The sequence below is a fragment of the Schistocerca americana genome, chromosome 9, assembly GCF_021461395.2.
Source record: "Schistocerca americana isolate TAMUIC-IGC-003095 chromosome 9, iqSchAmer2.1, whole genome shotgun sequence".
Lineage (NCBI taxonomy): Eukaryota > Metazoa > Arthropoda > Insecta > Orthoptera > Acrididae > Schistocerca > Schistocerca americana.
Genome location: NC_060127.1, coordinates 146,240,375 through 146,258,321, shown reverse-complemented (window position 1 = coordinate 146,258,321; position 17,947 = coordinate 146,240,375). Strand labels below are relative to the sequence as shown.

The window sequence follows — 17,947 nt, the reverse complement described above, 5'->3', positions numbered from 1 at the left end:
CCAGCTCATGGTGGGGTCATGTTGCTCGTTCGGGACGATGTCTATTACCATCCCATCCCATTGACCACCCCACTCCAAGCAATAGCTGTCCGTATTACTCTTTCTGCTTTTACTTTTTCAGTTTGTACCATCTACACTCCACCGTCATCTGCTGTTAGTCGGGCTGACATGATGCACCTGATCGTTCAGCTTCCCCCGCCGTTTTTATTGTTTGGCGACTTCAATGCCCATCATCCCCTTTGGGGCTCTCCTGCATCCTGTCAAAGAGCCTCACTCTTGGCGGATGTCTTCAACCATCTCAATCTTGTCTGCCTCAATACCGGCGCCCCGACTTGCCTCTCGGACTCTACTCATACCTACTCCCACTTGGACCTCTTGATCTGTTCTATCACTCTTGCCCGTCGGTTCGAGTGGTATGTCCTTTCTGACACCTATTCGAGTGACCACTTCCCCTGTGTCGTTCGTCTCCTGCACCACATCCCATCCCCACGTCCTTTGCGCTGGAACATACCGAAAGCTGACTGGGGACTTTACTCCTCCCTGGCGACCTTTCCGGACCATGATTTTCTCAGTTGTGACAGTCAGGTCGAATACCTCACGGCTGTTATCATCAATGCTGCCGAACGTTCCATTCCTCGTACTACCTCTTCTTCACGTCGCGTTTCCGTCCCCTGGTGGAACGAGGCTTGTAGGGACGCTATCCGTGCTCGACGACGTGCTTTACACACCTTTCGCTGCCATCCTACGTTGGCGAATTGTATTGAATACAAACGACTCCGAGCGCAATGCCGTAGAGTCATCAAAGACAGCAAAAAAGCTTGTTGGGCCTCTTTCACCAGCTCCTTTAACAGTTTTACTCCCTCTTCTGTCGTTTGGGGTGGCCTGCGCCGGCTGTCGGGCATTAAGGCCCACTCCTCGGTACCTGGCCTGACCTCAGGTAATGAGGTCCTTGTTGATCCTGTGGCTGTCTCCAACGCCTTTGGCCGCTTTTTCGCGGAGGTTTCAAGCTCCGCCCATTACCACCCTGCCTTCCTTCCCAGGAAAGAGGCAGAAGAGGCTCGGCGACCTTCCTTCCACTTGCTGAATCTGGAAACTTATAATGCCCCCTTTACTATGCGGGAACTCGAACGTGCGCTTGCACTGTCCCGGTCCTCTGCTCCGGGGCCAGATGCCATTCACGTTCAGATGCTGGCACACCTTTCTCCGGCGGGCAAAAGCTTCCTTCTTTGTACCTACAATCGCGTCTGGACCGAAGGTCAGGTCCCCATCCGTTGTCGTGACGCTGTCGTTGTTCCTATACCCAAACCCGGGAAGGATAGCCACCTTCCTTCTAGTTACCGCCCCATTTGTCTTACAAGCTGTGTCTGTAAGGTGATGGAGCGCATGGTTAATGCTCGGTTAGTCTGGATTCTTGAATCTCCAATGCGGCTTTCGTCGCCGCCGCTCTGCTGTTGACCACCTTGTGACCTTGTCGACATTCATCATGAACAACTTTTTGCGAAGGCGCCAAACGCTAGCCGTGTTCTTCGACTTGGAGAAGGCTTATGGTACCTGTTGGAGAGGAGGTATCCTCCGCCCTATGCACAGGTGGGGCCTACGCGGTCGCCTGCCCCTTTTTATTGATTCCTTTTTAACGGATCGAAAGTTTAGGGTACGTGTGGGTTCCGTATTGTCCGACGTCTTCCTCCAGGAGAACGGAGTGCCTCAGGGCTCCGTCTTGAGCGTAGCCCTTTTTGCCATCGCGATCAATCCAATTATGGATTGTATTCCACCTAATGTCTCAGGCTCTCTCTTTGTCGATGACTTCGCGATCTACTGCAGTGCCCAGACAACATGCCTCCTGGAGCGCTGCCTTCAGCGTTGTCTAGACAGCCTCTACTCATGGAGCGTGGCAAATGGCTTCCGGTTCTCTGAAGAGAAGACGGTTTGTATCAACTTTTGGTGATATAAAGCATTCCTTCCGCCATCCTTACATCTCGGTCCCGTTGTTCTCCCATTCGTGGAAACAACTAAGTTTCTAGGGCTCACGTTGGACAGGAAACTGTGTTGGTCTCCACATGTCTCTTATTTGGCGGCCCGTTGTACATGTTCCCTTAATGTCCTCAGAGTTCTTAGCGGTTCATCTTGGGGAGCAGATCGCACTGTCCTGCTTCGCTTGTATCGGTCCATTGTCCGATCGAAGCTGGATTGTGGGAGCTTCGTCTACTCGTCCGCTCGGCCATCCCTCTTACGCTGGCTCAACTCCATCCACCATCGGGGGATACGTCTTGCGACCGGAGCCTTCTACACTAGTCCTGTCGAGAGTCTTTATGCTGAAGCAATCGTAAAATGCGTTTTAGACAGGTACGTGCCGAGTAAAACTGTGAGGGACGGGAAAAACCCACCGTGGTACAACAACAAAGTTAGGAAACTACTGCGAAAGCAAAGAGAGCTCCACTCCAAGTTTAAACGCAGCCAAAACCTCTCAGACAAACAGAAGCTAAACGATGTCAAAGTTAGCGTAAGGAGAGCTATGCGTGAAGTGTTCATTGAATTCGAAAGTGAAATTCTATGTACCGACTTGACAGAAAATCCTAGGAAGTTCTGGTCTTACGTTAAATCAGTAAGTGGCTCGAAACAGCATATCCAGACACTACGGGATGATGATGGCATTGAAACAGAGGATGACACGCGTAAAGCTGAAATACTAAACACCTTTTTCCAAAGCTGTTTCACAGAGGAAGACCATACTGCAGTTCCTTCTCTAAATCCTCGCACAAACGAAAAAATGGCTGACATCGAAATAAGTGTCCAAGGAATAGAAAAGCAACTGGAATCACTCAATAGAGGAAAGTCCACTGGACCTGACGGGATACCAATTCGATTCTACACAGAGTACGCGAAAGAACTTGCCCCCCTTCTAACAGCCGTGTACCGCAAGTCTCTAGAGGAACGGAGGGTTCCAAATGATTGGAAAAGAGCACAGATAGTTCCAGTCTTCAAGAAGGGTCGTCGAGCAGATGCGCAAAACTATAGACCTATATCTCTTACGTCGATCTCTTGTAGAATTTTAGAACATATTTTTTGCTCGCGTATCATGTCATTTCTGGAAACCCAGAATCTACTATGTAGGAATCAACATGGATTCCGGAAACAGCGATCGTGTGAGACCCAGCTCGCCTTATTTGTTCATGAGACCCAGAAAATATTAGATACAGGCTCCCAGGTAGATGCTATCTTTCTTGACTTCCGGAAGGCGTTCGATACAGTTCCGCACTGTCGCCTGATAAACAAAGTAAGAGCCTACGGAATATCAGACCAGCTGTGTGGCTGGATTGAAGAGTTTTTAGCAAACAGAACACAGCATGTTGTTATCAATGGAGAGACGTCTACAGACGTTAAAGTAACCTCTGGCGTGCCACAGGGGAGTGTTATGGGACCATTGCTTTCCACAATATATAGAAATGACCTAGTAGATAGTGTCGGAAGTCCCATGCGGCTTTTCGCGGATGATGCTGTAGTATACAGAGAAGTTGCAGCATTAGAAAATTGTAGTAAAATGCAGGAAGATCTGCAGCGGATAGGCACTTGGTGCAGGGAGTGGCAACTGACCCTTAACATAGACAAATGTAATGTATTGCGAATACATAGAAAGAAGGATCCTTTATTGTATGATTATATGATAGCGGAACAAACACTGGTAGCAGTTACTTCTGTAAAATATCTGGGAGTATGCGTGCGGAACGATTTGAAGTGGAATGATCATATAAAATTAATTGTTGGTAAGGCGGGTACCAGATTGAGATTCATTGGGAGAATCCTTAGAAAATGTAGTCCATCAACAAAGGAGGTGGCTTACAAAGCACTCGTTCGGCCTATACTTGAGTATTGCTCATCAGTGTGGGATCCGTACCAGATCGGGTTGACGGAGGAGATAGAAAAGATCCAAAGAAGAGCGGCGCGTTTCGTCACAGGGTTATTTGGTAACCGTGATAGCGTTACGGAGATGTTTAACAAACTCAAGTGGCAGACTCTGCAAGAGAGGCGCTCTGCATCGCGGTGTAGCTTGCTCGCCAGGTTTCGAGAGGGTGCGTTTCTGGATGAGGTATCGAATATATTGCTTCCCCCTACTTATACCTCCCGAGGAGATCACGAATGTAAAATTAGAGAGATTAGAGCGCGCACGGAGGCTTTCAGACAGTCGTTCTTCCCGCGAACCATACGCGACTGGAACAGGAAAGGGAGGTAATGACAGTGGCACGTAAAGTGCCCTCCGCCACACACCGTTGGGTGGCTTGCGGAGTATCACTGTAGATGTAGATGTAGAAGCTGCCTAATTACCATTGACCTACCGGCGCGACGTACTGCTGTGTCGGTATGCCTGCCGGCTGTTGTCTATGCCCGACCACCCCTCTTACCAGTCCTTCTTCGCCGATTCTCTCGACCTTCAGTACGGGTTGTATGTGTCTGCCCTGCTGCCCCCCGGAGTCCGCTTCCGTCGCCTGCTTCGACAATTGGATTTTGCCCTCCCTACCACCTTCAGAGAGGGTGAGAGCCCGACACCACCTTGGCTCCAGGCTCCGGTTCATATTTATCTCGACCTCAGCTCACTCCCGAAGGAGGGTACTCCGGCTGCAGTGTATTGCTCACGGTTTGTCAAACTTCGTGCTTGACTTGCCGGTCACACCTTTATTTACACCGATGGCTCCAAAACTGACGATGGTGTCGGCTGTGCCTTTGTCGTCGGGGCCGCCACCTTTAAATACCGGCTCCTCGACCAATGTTCGAGCTTTACGGCCGAGCTTTTCGCTCTCCATCAGGCTGTTCAGTATGCCCGCCGCTACCGCCATTCATCGTATGTACTCTGCTCTGACTCACTCAGTGCTCTTCAGAGCCTTGGAGCTCCCTATCCGGTCCATCCCTTGATTCAACGGATACAGCAGTCCCTCCATTCTTTTGCTGATAATGGTTCTCCTGTCAGCTTTCTGTGGGTTCCCGGACATGTAGGAGTGCCTGGGAATGAGGCTGCGGATGCTGCAGCCAAGGCTGCAGTCCTCCTGCCTTGGCCAGCCTCCCATTGTGTCCCGTCATCTGACGTTCGTGGGGATGTATGTAAGAGGCTTGTGTCGTTGTGGTGGGATGCTTGGTCATCCCTCCCAAGGAAACAAGCTCCGGGCAGTAAAACCGCTCCCAACTGCTTGGACAACCTCCTCCCGACCGTCTCGGCGAGAGGAGGTCCTTCTGACCAGGTTGTGGATTGGGCATTGCCGGTTTAGCCACCGCTACCTGCTCTCCGGTGACCCAGCCCCGCAGTGCCCTTGTGGTCAGGCATTAACAGTGCGCCGTGTTTTATTGTCGTGTCCCCGTTTTAGTCAATTTCGTGTTGTCCTGTCCCTGCCATCTACTTTACCAGATGTTTTAGCTGATGACGCTCGAGCAGCTGCTCGTATTCTGCGTTTTATAACTTTGACTGGCTTGTCCAAAGACCTTTTTACTTATTTTATCTCCATCTTTGTCAGGTCCTTCTGGTGTCCCGCCCATCCCCTTGAGTTTTACTAGATTCCATGTGCTCTAACAACAGTGACTGGGCGCTAATGACCTCAGTAGTTGAGCGCCCTTAAACCCCACCAAAAAAAAAAAATCAGTCCTGAGACTGGTTTGATGCAGCTCTCCATGCTATTCTATCCTGTGCAAGCTGCTTCATCTCCCAGTACATACTGCAGCCTATATCCTTCTGAATCTGCGTAGTGTATTCATCTCTTGGTTTCCCTCTATGATTTTTACCCTCCACGCTGCCCTCCAATACTAAATTGGTGATCCCTTGATGCTTCAGAACATGCCCGACCAACTGATCACTTCTTCTAGTCAAGTTGTGCCACAAACTCCTCTTCTCCCCAGTTCTGTTCAATAGCTCCTCATTAGTTATGTGAGCTACCCATCTAATCTTCAGCATCCTTCTGTAGCACCACATTTCGAAAGCTTCTACTCTCTTCTTATCCAAACTAATTATCGTCCATGTTTCACTTCCATGCATGGCTACACTCCATACAAATACTTTCAGAAATGACTTCCTGGCACTTAAATATATACTCTGTGTTAACAAATTTCTCTTCTTCAGAAACGCATTCCTTGCCATCGCCAGTCTACATTTTATATCCTCTCTTCTCCATAACTAACAATAACATTAGAGATGTACATACACTCCTGGAAATGGAAAAAAGAACACATTGACACCGGTGTGTCAGACCCACCATACTTGCTCCGGACACTGCGAGAGGGCTGTACAAGCAATGATCACACGCACGGCACAGCGGACACACCAGGAACCGCGGTGTTGGCCGTCGAATGGCGCTAGCTGCGCAGCATTTGTGCACCGCCGCCGTCAGTGTCAGCCAGTTTGCCGTGGCATACGGAGCTCCATCGCAGTCTTTAACACTGGTAGCATGCCGCGACAGCGTGGACGTGAACCGTATGTGGAGTTGACGGACTTTGAGCGAGGGCGTATAGTGGGCATGCGGGAGGCCGGGTGGACGTACCGCCGACTTGCTCAACACGTGGGGCGTGAGGTCTCCACAGTACATCGATGTTGTCGCCAGTGGTCGGCGGAAGGTGCACGTGCCCGTCGACCTGGGGCCGGACCGCAGCGACGCACGGATGCACGCCAAGACCGTAGGATCCTACGCAGTGCCGTAGGGGACCGCACCGCCACTTCCCAGCAAATTAGGGACACTGTTGCTCCTGGGGTATCGGCGAGGACCATTCGCAACCGTCTCCATGAAGCTGGGCTACGGTCCCGCACACCGTTAGGCCGTCTTCCGCTCACGCCCCAACATCGTGCAGCCCGCCTCCAGTGGTGTCGCGACAGGCGTGAATGGAGGGACGAATGGAGACGTGTCGTCTTCAGCGATGAGAGTCGCTTCTGCCTTGGTGCCAATGATGGTCGTATGCGTGTTTGGCGCCGTGCAGGTGAGCGCCACAATCAGGACTGCATACGACCGAGGCACACAGGGCCAACACCCGGCATCATGGTGTGGGGAGCGATCTCCTACACTGGCCGTACACCACTGGTGATCGTCGAGGGGACACTGAATAGTGCACGGTACATCCAAACCGTCATCGAACCCATCGTTCTACCATTCCTAGACCGGCAAGGGAACTTGCTGTTCCAACAGGACAATGCACGTCCGCATGTATCCCGTGCCACCCAACGTGCTCTAGAAGGTGTAAGTCAACTACCCTGGCCAGCAAGATCTCCGGATCTGTCCCCCATTGAGCATGTTTGGGACTGGATGAAGCGTCGTCTCACGCGGTCTGCACGTCCAGCACGAACGCTGGTCCAACTGAGGCGCCAGGTGGAAATGGCATGGCAAGCCGTTCCACAGGACTACATCCAGCATCTCTACGATCGTCTCCATGAGAGAATAGCAGCCTGCATTGCTGCGAAAGGTGGATATACACTGTACTAGTGCCGACATTGTACATCCTCTGTTGCCTGTGTCTATGTGCCTGTGGTTCTGTCAGTGTGATCATGTGATGTATCTGACCCCAGGAATGTGTCAATAAAGTTTCCCCTTCCTTGGACAATGAATTCACGGTGTTCTTATTTCAATTTCCAGGAGTGTAGTTAAGAAAAGACCAGTTACATGTAAGTGCTGCATATTATTAAATTTAAAATGCCAGATATTTTAAAATATCAAATTGTTACAGAGAATAACTGTACTTGTCATAAAATACAAAAAAATTTCATTTCCATGAATTTGTGAAAATACCTTTGAAATTATGAAACAGTCATACAAAGAAATATGTATAATGTACGGGTACAGTACCCAAACAAGGAAACAAGATCCCTGAAAATTTCTGTATGCCAGGTGCAACTGCTTTGTGTGTCTACAACATGATTTTGTAAACACTTCCATAGAAATGCCTCTTCATAGCTATGTAGTCAGCTATTGTTTTCGCCTACAGCCATTTGCTCTTCACGGTTGAAAGCGGTCAAAACCAGTGACAGGTGTCAGGGATTTCCTTAAGTTGACTCAACTGTAGGAAGTGTCTTAAGAGTAGGGAATGAGTGTATTAAAACTAATGTATGGTGACATGTATGTTCATGACATCATATCACTTGAACTATGAATCATACAATGATATACACTGAAGAGCCAAAGAAACTGGTACACCTGCCCTAATATTGTGTGCCCCCAGGCGGCGAAATGCCATAACATGATGTGGCATGGGCTTGACTAATGTCTGAAGTAGTGCTGGAGAGAATTTGCACCATGACTTCTGCAGGGGTGCCCATAAATCTCAAAGAGTACGAGGGGGTGAAGATCTCTTCTGAACAGCATGTTGCAAGCCATCCCAGATATGCTCAATAATGTTAACGTCTGAGGGGTTTGCTGGCCAGTGGAAGTGTAAACTCAGAAGAATGTTCCTGAAGCACTCTGTAGCAATTCTGGACCTTTGGTATATCGCATTGTCCCACTTGAAATACCCACCGGATGCAGGTGATGAGACAAGATGGTTACACATGTGTCACCTGTCAGAGTCGTAGCTAGACATATCAGGGGTCCCAAATCACTCCAACTGCACACGCCCCACACCATTACAGAGCCTCCACCAGTTTGAACAATCCCATGCTTACATGCAGGGTCCAGGGATTCATGAGGTTGTCTACATACCTGTACACGACCATCCACTTAATACATAATGAAACGAGACTTGTTTGACAAGGGAGCATATTTCCAGTCATCAACAGTCCACTGTCGGTGTTCACAGGCCCAGGCAAGGCATAAAGATTTGTGTCATGCTCTCATCAAGGGTACACAAGTGGGCCTTCAGCTCTGAAATCTCATAACAATGATGTTTCATTGAATGGTTGGCACGCTGACACTTGTTGATGGCCCAGCATTGAAATCTGCAGCAATTTGTGAAAGGGTTGCTCTTCTGTCGCACTGAACGATTCTCTTCAGTTGTTGTTGGTTCCATTCTTGCAGGATCTTTTTCCGGCTGCAATATCAGAGATTTGATGTTTTACCGTATTCCTGATATTCACAGTACACTTGTGAAATGGTCGTACGGGAAAATCCCCACTTCATCTCTACCTTGGAGATGTCGTGTCCCATTGCTTGTGTGCTGACTGTAACACCACGTTCAAACTCACTTAAATCTTGATAACCTGCCATTGTAGCAGCAGTAACCCATCTAACAACTGCACCAGACACTTGTTGTCTTACATAGGGGTTGCTTGTTTACATATCCCTATATCTGAATACGCATGGCTATTCCAGTTTTGTGGTGCATCAGTGTATTAGCTTAGGTACATTCAGCAGTGTATGTGGTTACTGTCAGTGAAATATGTTGTGAATAGAATTAGTAGCAAAGGAGTAATACTTTTAAACGTCATGCACAATGTGCCAGTTTTTCACATATCTCAGTGTTTATGGTGTCATGTCTCCTGAACTATGATAGGTAGGTGGTTCTTACCCCACCAGCGACTGTTGCCTGTGACAGTCCATCTTTATAATGTGTGTGGATATCTGATACTATCAGCACACAATTTTGATTTATGTGGTATTATTTGTAACTGATGTTTTGTTCTTGTATTACAACCATGGTGGTCTTCATTTCTGTGTAATTTATCTAAATTTTGTTGTGTGAAGCAAATGGTTCCAAATATGTAGTTAGAAGTGGTAAAATTTTGTGATGTCTCAAGAGTGGTCTGCAGTGCTCAGGTTCCTCTTCAAAGAATATGGAAAGAGATTGGCTTTTGTATATTCTTGCCCATAACAGAATGAGAGCGCGCTGTCTTCTTAGACAAAGTAGAGTGATGTTTTATAGCATAACAATCCTTTACATTTTGTGGAGACAGTCAACTAAGAACCCTGACTTGCCCATAGCTTTTGTGTGTGTGTGTGTGTGTGTGTGTGTGTGTGTGTGTGTGTGTGTGTGTGTGTGTGATTCTTCATTTATTGGATATTGTCAGGCAGAGGAATCTTTGTACCCAGGGACATTACTCACTGTCATGTAAATGATAGTAGTGAGATCAACGATTCTCAGTTTGAGAGTTTTTTGAGTTGCTCCTATGATCACATAGTGGTGACATTGTGTAAAGTACAGCATAGTGTTCGTACTACTGTAGTTGACTCAGACAGAGAGAGAGATGGATAGAACAAAACCCAGTGTTACTAAATAGTGGCTTGTGTCCAGTGCTCCAAAGACCCACATAGTGTAATGTCACCCATATAAAGTTGCATCACCATCAGTGATTTGTAGCACAATGACTTTATAACATTTTGTACGTGTGTTTGATATTTCATTTATGCTGAATGTAAGTTGATTGGTGTCTTTTGTAAGCTAAGGTTATTCATGTAATTGTTTGGATTCAGGTTATTTTATGGCCAGACAGAACTTTCTTAGTCTTTGTGCAACTGTAGATAATGAAGGCAATGTTCTTTAAGACTCACTGACTTCATTTACTTCTACAGCTTGCTCTGTTGGACTTTGGTGCATCTCGAGGGTACGACCGAGAGTTCATGGACAAATACATCGAAGTGATTCGAGGTGCAGCAGATGCCGATCGTGAGAAGGTTCTTTTGCTGTCTCGAGACATGGGCTTCCTGACGGGCTACGAGTCAAAGGTATAATCTTAACATACTGTGCAGGTTGAAGCATTACACTAGTGTAGCTGCTAGCCACACATAGCTAATATACAAAATCAATATATGTAGTTACTTGTGATATTTTAGAAAGATATGACACTTCACTTCCATTTGATTTCTTAATAATCTGGGAGTAATAAAAGCTGCTGCAAAAAGGTTTTGTGCATGACTCTTGTGACTTCCATAGTTTGTAGTTACGTGATTGAAAACCTGATACTCAATTCTGTCCAGGCTACAGGAAATGGCTACATAAAGCTACATCTTTAATCAAGTACCTGTGCTTTCTTGCAGTTTCACAGAGTACATATCATCTCCAGTCCTGAATGATGTGATAATTTGGCTTGTTTACTTGTTCAACCTATCACCTCATTTAAAAGGGTCACTTTATTTTGAGAAGTGTTGTCATCGTGGATGTTGCATGCCGAGTTGGCGTATGCCACAGTGAAGTCATTAGTGAATTCAGCCCTTATGTGACACATGAAACAGTGCTGATTTGTATCGTAGTGGTCACCTGCGGCCAACAAGCCCCTCAAGAAGTCCTGCAGAACTGGTTGTTTCCTTTTTGGAAGTGACTGATAGGACTCTGTGTGCCAACAGAGCACATGACCTTCCCCACATGATAAATGTGGCTTTTAGACACCCATCGTGAACAACAGGACAAACTCCCCCTCATTCCCATGAGATATGTAGAAAATGGAGGACGAGACACGTAGAACAGAACCTGGATCGCTGGTGTAGTGTCCTATTAATGGTGGATACTGTGGAGGTGGCCGGTACTGTTGCACTTTCCAGGCACACCGTCTCACGGAATCAGAAAGAGGTGAGTCAGGCATGTTTCAGGCTGGTATCACATATGGGTGCCAAACACATCTCATCGCTGATTAGCGTAATTTGTGGTCTGTGCGGTATTGAAACAGGATCCTGTGATTTATCAATAAACTCTCTAATCAACATTTGGGGAATGGGTTCATCTTCTGAGATGATAATTCACAGTCACAGCATGCTCACCTTATGGACACCTTCCACCAGAAAGTGGGAGTTGACTAATTCAAATGGTGCACCCTTGGGATGAGATGAAACTTGCAGGTTATCATTGTAGGAGCTCTCCTCACACTATGAAGCAGCACCCTGTCAAGAACAGGTTCGAGTGGCAAGATCTTGACCACCTCATTGACAGCAAAATGAGAACGATCCGAGCAAGTTGTAAGGTGTGGAGTACATCGACACAGTAATGAATATTATTTCGCAACAAACATGCAAAAATGTGCACTTTTGCACCAACTACCTTTTGGTATATTCCCTATTGGACTTTTATTTACTGGATTGAATGGCAACTTAATTATTTTTCTGCTCTTCTTCCTCTTCCTCTTAGTTGATGCTGCAACTTAAGGCTCCTCTTCCTGCTTGTGCAGTTTATGTTGGAAGGAAATGTAATACAACAACTTCTGCTTTATGTCAGTAATCGTTACAACAGTTTTCGTATATACAGGGTGAGTCACCTGACCCTAAAGATGTCGTTTTATGCAACCCGAAATGTTACATCTGGCCTTCAAAAACAACACAAACGATTTTCATATTCTTTCGCGTGCTGCATGCAAACTATTAGCCCTAAAAAAAAAGGGAAATTTGATGTAGTTAAATTTTGTACTGGGATATGATTTCCCTGAAGACCACAGTTTTTGAGTTATTCCAGCAAAACATACAAAAGTGACCTTTAAATGCACTTACTCCCCCATACTCGTTCCTCACCAGTTGACATTTCTAGTATGTTTTTTGTAGCACTCCATCCAACCACCGTACAAACATTTCCAATTACGTGAACTATTCCTGATGTTACACCTTTTTTGGTCTCTATCACTTGGTCCTATACACTGTAAGGGCGATGAAAGGAAAACTTCTTTTTGTAAACATGATGCTATAAGTAATTACATTGACAATTCAAATCAAACTTAACCCTTACAATCACAGTAGCGTTGTAGCTGGAAGGTCTGATGAATGCAGTGATATAATTGCTTATTTCATGCTTTTAAAATTCACAAAATTGTTAAGTAAAATTTAACAAATTTCAATTTTACAATTTATAAGTGCTCAATTAAGTCAATGTTGTAATAAGGCCAGTCAGTGAAGGCCAAAAACAAAAATCAAATGTTGGGAATAATTCATGCAGTTGCAAATTTGTGTACAATGGTAGGATTTAGTGCCATGAACAACATACTAGAAATCCTGAGCAGTGGGAGCTGAGTCTGGGAGTCGGGGTACATTTGAAGATCAGTTTTGTATGTTTTTCTTGAATAACATGAAAACTACAATGTATAGCAAAAACGTATCTCAGTACAAAATTTTTCTCCTTGACTAAATTGTTGAGTAGGGGAGGAACATATGTACAGTCTCTAATGAAACCCCAGAGAAAGAAATCCAGTGGCGTCAAGTCTGGGAAGCGAGGTGGCCGTGCGATTGGCCCTCCACAGCCAATCCGTCGACCTGGGATGTGATTAACGAGGAAACCTTGAATTTCCGTGAGGAAATGAGGTGGTGCATCATCTTGCTGCTAGTAAACTATCCCATCCTGGTCATCTTCATCGATCTGTGGGCAAAGCTGTCCTTCACATGTTTGACACAATCATCGACGTGCAGGGACCTGGTGATTTATCACACTGCAGCAAACAACCAGTCTCCAGATAGTTCTTGTGCAAAGAGTAAATTGTAGACCTACTTGGATGTTCTTTAGCATATTCAGTGGGAAATTTATACCAAACAGTTGTTGCAGAGTTTGTTTCATGAAACCAAAATGCACAGTGAGCATGTTCTGCACCACTGAAATTATCTATTTTAGTTTTGCACTATGCTGACACTCTGTTTCAGGATGGGGTATAGATGTACTGTGTGAATCAAACTTGAGGTTCTGTGCTACAAAATGATACATCTACCGATTCTGTAATTTATCTCAATAAATTTCTGTATAATTCCAAAGTTTTGAAGTCCTTTCTGACTCGCCCTGTGTTTGGTTTTTATTTCATAGTAAAGTTTTCTCGTGCTACCCTAGACTCTAAACCAGGCCACGCCAACTTGAGCACTTAGTACTTACGTGCCCCAGTGCCACACTGAGCGGCAGAAGTGTTTTTCCCCTCCCTCTTCTCTTTTCTCCTGTGTAATGGCTGTAGCAGCATGTGTTGACAAAGACAGCACTCACTCTTGCATCGTCTTCAGTACGCTGAAGTTTCCATTCAGAATCTTATCAAGTGGGACACTGTTAATCTGTCTTGCAAGTGTTCAGCACGAGTAGAAAAGGTTCGAATTTAGGTGTGCCATTTTTTAATGCTCAATGGAAAGACTGGTATTTGTTTGCAAAGTCTGATGGGAAAGGACTGATTAATCTGCCACACTACCATAAATATCAAAGCGTCAACAGTGCGCCATCATTACAAAAACAAACATTCCTCAGCACATGAGGGGGATTGTTGGACCAGAGAGAAGTGAAATGATCACTAAATTAAAATCAGAATTGCAACAATCTGAAGAGGTAAGCCTTGTTTATCCTGTTCATTCTAAAAGAAAAACACAAGATACCTTTTTGTAATTGTACTCATATATATAGAAACTTGCACTATTTCTCTTTAGATATTGTTGTTAAACTTATTTATGAGACTGTTTTGTGTGGTAAGATTTTAAAGTTAATTATTGCTGTTGTTGTCCCGCAGACATCTGAGCTCAATTGTGCAACAGAAAGCACAGTTAGAGCAAGCTATATTGTTGCACTGAAAATTGCAAAAAGTGGAAGACCTTTTACATAGAGCCATTTTGTAAAAGTGTGTTTTGTAGAGTGTTCAGAGGTAATATCCCCGTCTGTAGTGCCCCAATTTGAGATGTTAAGCTTCTCTGAACATACTATTTCTCAAAGAGTGCTAGAGGTTGGTGTGGAATTGAATGAGCAGTTCAATTTTGACAGACCGCTGTTACCATTACAATCATGATTTGATTTCATTTTATAAAGGTATCGATCGACAAGAATTCCCAAGGATTCATGCCCTTGTCCTGAAATGTTCGGAACAACATTCATTTGTGAACAAATGTCTTCAGTCATGAATATTAACAAAACAAAAACAAGGACAAGTTTGTTTGATGCTTTGTTGGAAGCTGAACTTCTAATTGCAACTTCCAAAACAATTGTTCCAAACATTGGAAAATTATTGGCTTCAAAGCGATGCCAAAGATCAATAAAGAATGTTGTAAATTAATGCAAAATAAGGAGCACAATAAAACTATTATTTCTGTCTGTACTCAAAATTGGTATTATTATTATTTTTTTATTATTGTTATTATTATTCATTTTAAAACTGGAATGCCACCTGATGCACACTGATTTCCCCAGTCCCATTCACCAAACAATAACAAGGCTCTGGCTTCGCTAAGTGCTGCCACAACGATGCTGTGTCTGCCTCCCCGCCCCACCGGCACTGGTGCTTTGCCGGTGCTCGCAAAGCACTTAAGTTGGTGTGGCCTGTGTTAATACAAGAGTTTCTCTTCCATAAAAGTAACTTAAACATATTTATGTCAAATTGTTCACAAGGTTCTGACAAGTACTTAACCGCAGTGCATAGAAGTTTATGTTATGTATAAGTTCACTCACTTCTGCTGACAAGCCTTAAGGCAAAACGTTTTTACAGCTGTTTATATTCTCACATTTCTATGAACACTGTTCAATTTAAACAGATAGATTGTTTACATAAGCTAATAATTGTACTCCTTATCATTTCAAAAAAAGAAACAGGAGTACACCTCTTTGTACCCTCCTCCTGTTGTGCCTCAAGGCGTAAATCTGGCTTATTTGTCCTCCTCACCTTACCTTTACCGCCCCCTCCCCATCCCCCCTCCACGCCACCTACCCACCCACTTGAGTTCCTCACTTTGATCTAAAGCATAAAATATGAAAGTTAACATTTTGCAAATGCTGTTAAATATAAACTGGTAGTTTCCATTTGCAGGTGATGGAAGATGCTCATGTCAATGCTGTTATGATACTGGGTGAGGTGTTCAGAAGTAAAGAACCTTTTGACTTTGGAGCACAGGTATGCATAATATGTATTCCTTACATATTTAACTCCAATCTTATACTTGTAGCGTACATGCCACCTTAGTACAGAGGACTCAGTGTCAATCAAGAAAATAATTGTATTTTTTTCTACAATTTCTTCTGAGTCACAGTTGGTAAAGTTTAAATGATGTTGCACAGATACACTGTGCAACCCATGCAAAATAAAAATTGAAGCATTCAAAATTGACTGCATAAGAGTTTTGTCTATTTACAGACTCAAAATAGGTCACATTTAACATCATGCATTGCTCAGCACAGGTTTCAGTACCTATCTGCCCTTAGAGAAGCCTACTTTCATAATTGTCCAGTGTCGGTTAGTCATGGCTTCCTGGATCTCTTTATAAAGCCATATCATAAAAATAACTGCGGGAGATAAATCTTGTAAATAATGATGCGAAGTTGAGACTTGTTTTTGAGAAAGGAACTGGTGATACTTCTCAGCAGAATGAGCTGGGGTGATGTTATACACCACCATAAAGTGTGAGGTATAAAGACAAAGTCATTCTCATTGTATTCAAGCCAGAAATTTTTTTACCAGCTTTATTTTACAAGTCATAATGTCCTCTTTTATTGGAGATACAAAATGTTTGTGAACAATTACACTGCTATTGAAAGACATTAACATGATCTTTAGCCTTCTTTTTTTTGTCATAAAATCTCCACCCTCCCCCACACCACTTCTTTCCCATTTTTCATCCAACAACTGCTTCCTAAGAGATAGCATTTCTTCCATTATCCAAATTGTAACATTCTGAGCAATACTTATGCAACTGCATCTATTTTCTCAAAAGTTTTCTTTAATTCTCCTATAAGTAGCATCCGTCTTTCCTATAATCATGCACACTTCTGCATCTTTGGATTTCTCCTGTAGCCATTCCTGCTTTTCAACTTTGTACTTCCTGTCAACCTCCTTTTCTTGATTTGATTGGAGATAATCAGCTTTGATTCTGTCAGGAACCATTGTGCATAGCGACTGTAGACTATAAGGAAGGTGAGGCACACAGGAGCCAGTCACAATCCCATTAGCTTTCATTGTGTTGCAAATCTAGATTTTGACTATAAATAGCCATCTTCAGTGCATTATCATTATATTTCAACAGACTCGGGGCAGTTCATATCACCCTATGTTCTTACAGGTGTATAGGCAGGACACTGGGGCTCCTCAGTGCCATGAACTGAACAGGGTGACATGAACTGGCGTGAGTCTGTTGAAATATAATGAAAATGAGCTGAAGATGTCTCTTTATATCCAAAATCTAGATTTGCAACACCAATAAAAGCTAATGAGATTGCGACTGACTGCTTTATGCCTCTCCCTCCTTGATTTGAGATGTTGGTTGTTGTGACTTGGCAAGACAGCCAAGCCACTGTGAGATAGCTGAAAGGCACGCGTTTAAGCTCACGCAGGCTGGCGTGAGGTCTGGAACAGTTAAAGGAGTTGAGTCTAGTAAAAAAAGTACGTAGCTTCTGGAATACTTAACTTTAATCCATAATTGGTAAACATCGGTCTGACGGTACATGCATCACAAGATAAATAGCAAATGATAATGACGCCTTGCTAGGTCGTAGCAAATGACATAGCTGAAGGCTAAGCTAACTATCGTCTCGGCAAATGAGAGCGTAATTTGTCAGTGAACCATCGCTAGAAAAGTCGGCTGTACAACTGGGGCGAGTGCTAGGAAGTCTCTCTAGACCTGCCGTGTGGCGGCGCTCGGTCTGCAATCACTGACAGTGGCGACACGCGGGTCCGACGTATACTAACGGACCGCGGCCGATTTAAAGGCTACCACCTAGCAAGTGTGGTGTCTGGCGGTGACACCACATTGGTATTCCATTTTGCATGTTTCATTTGCTGCCATTTTTATATTTCCTTCTTCTATCAGTAAAATTTAATATCTCCTGTGTTATCCAAGGACTCTTTCTAAATCTTGTTCTTTTTCTAGCTTTTCCTCTGTTCTCATCACTATGTAATCTCTCAAAGCCATCCATTTTTGTTCTGTTGTATTCAGAATTATGCAAGGACAAGCAGGAAGTCAGCCATGGCCTTATCAATGTAGGCGTCCCAGTATTCACCTTAGAAACTTGAGGAAGACTATGGAAAGCCCAACTCACGATGGCTGGGCAGGGCACAAACCCCATTCCTGCTAAATGTAAATCCAGTTCATTAACACTGGGTTAGCCACCTAACTCAATATATGATTCAGAAAGTGTTAATGAACTG

The 17,947-nt window shown here is 44.5% G+C and overlaps 1 protein-coding gene across 1 annotated transcript in view; it reads left to right on the top strand.

The window, feature by feature from the left end:
* Nucleotides 1-17,947, top strand: part of LOC124550916 (atypical kinase COQ8B, mitochondrial) — a 134,167-nt gene that overhangs the window by 105,180 nt on the left and 11,040 nt on the right. The window contains exons 10-11 of the mRNA XM_047125710.1: nucleotides 10,461-10,613; nucleotides 15,617-15,700. Of these exons, the coding sequence (XP_046981666.1) occupies nucleotides 10,461-10,613; nucleotides 15,617-15,700 (237 nt within the window). The remainder of the gene's footprint in view (nucleotides 1-10,460; nucleotides 10,614-15,616; nucleotides 15,701-17,947) is intronic.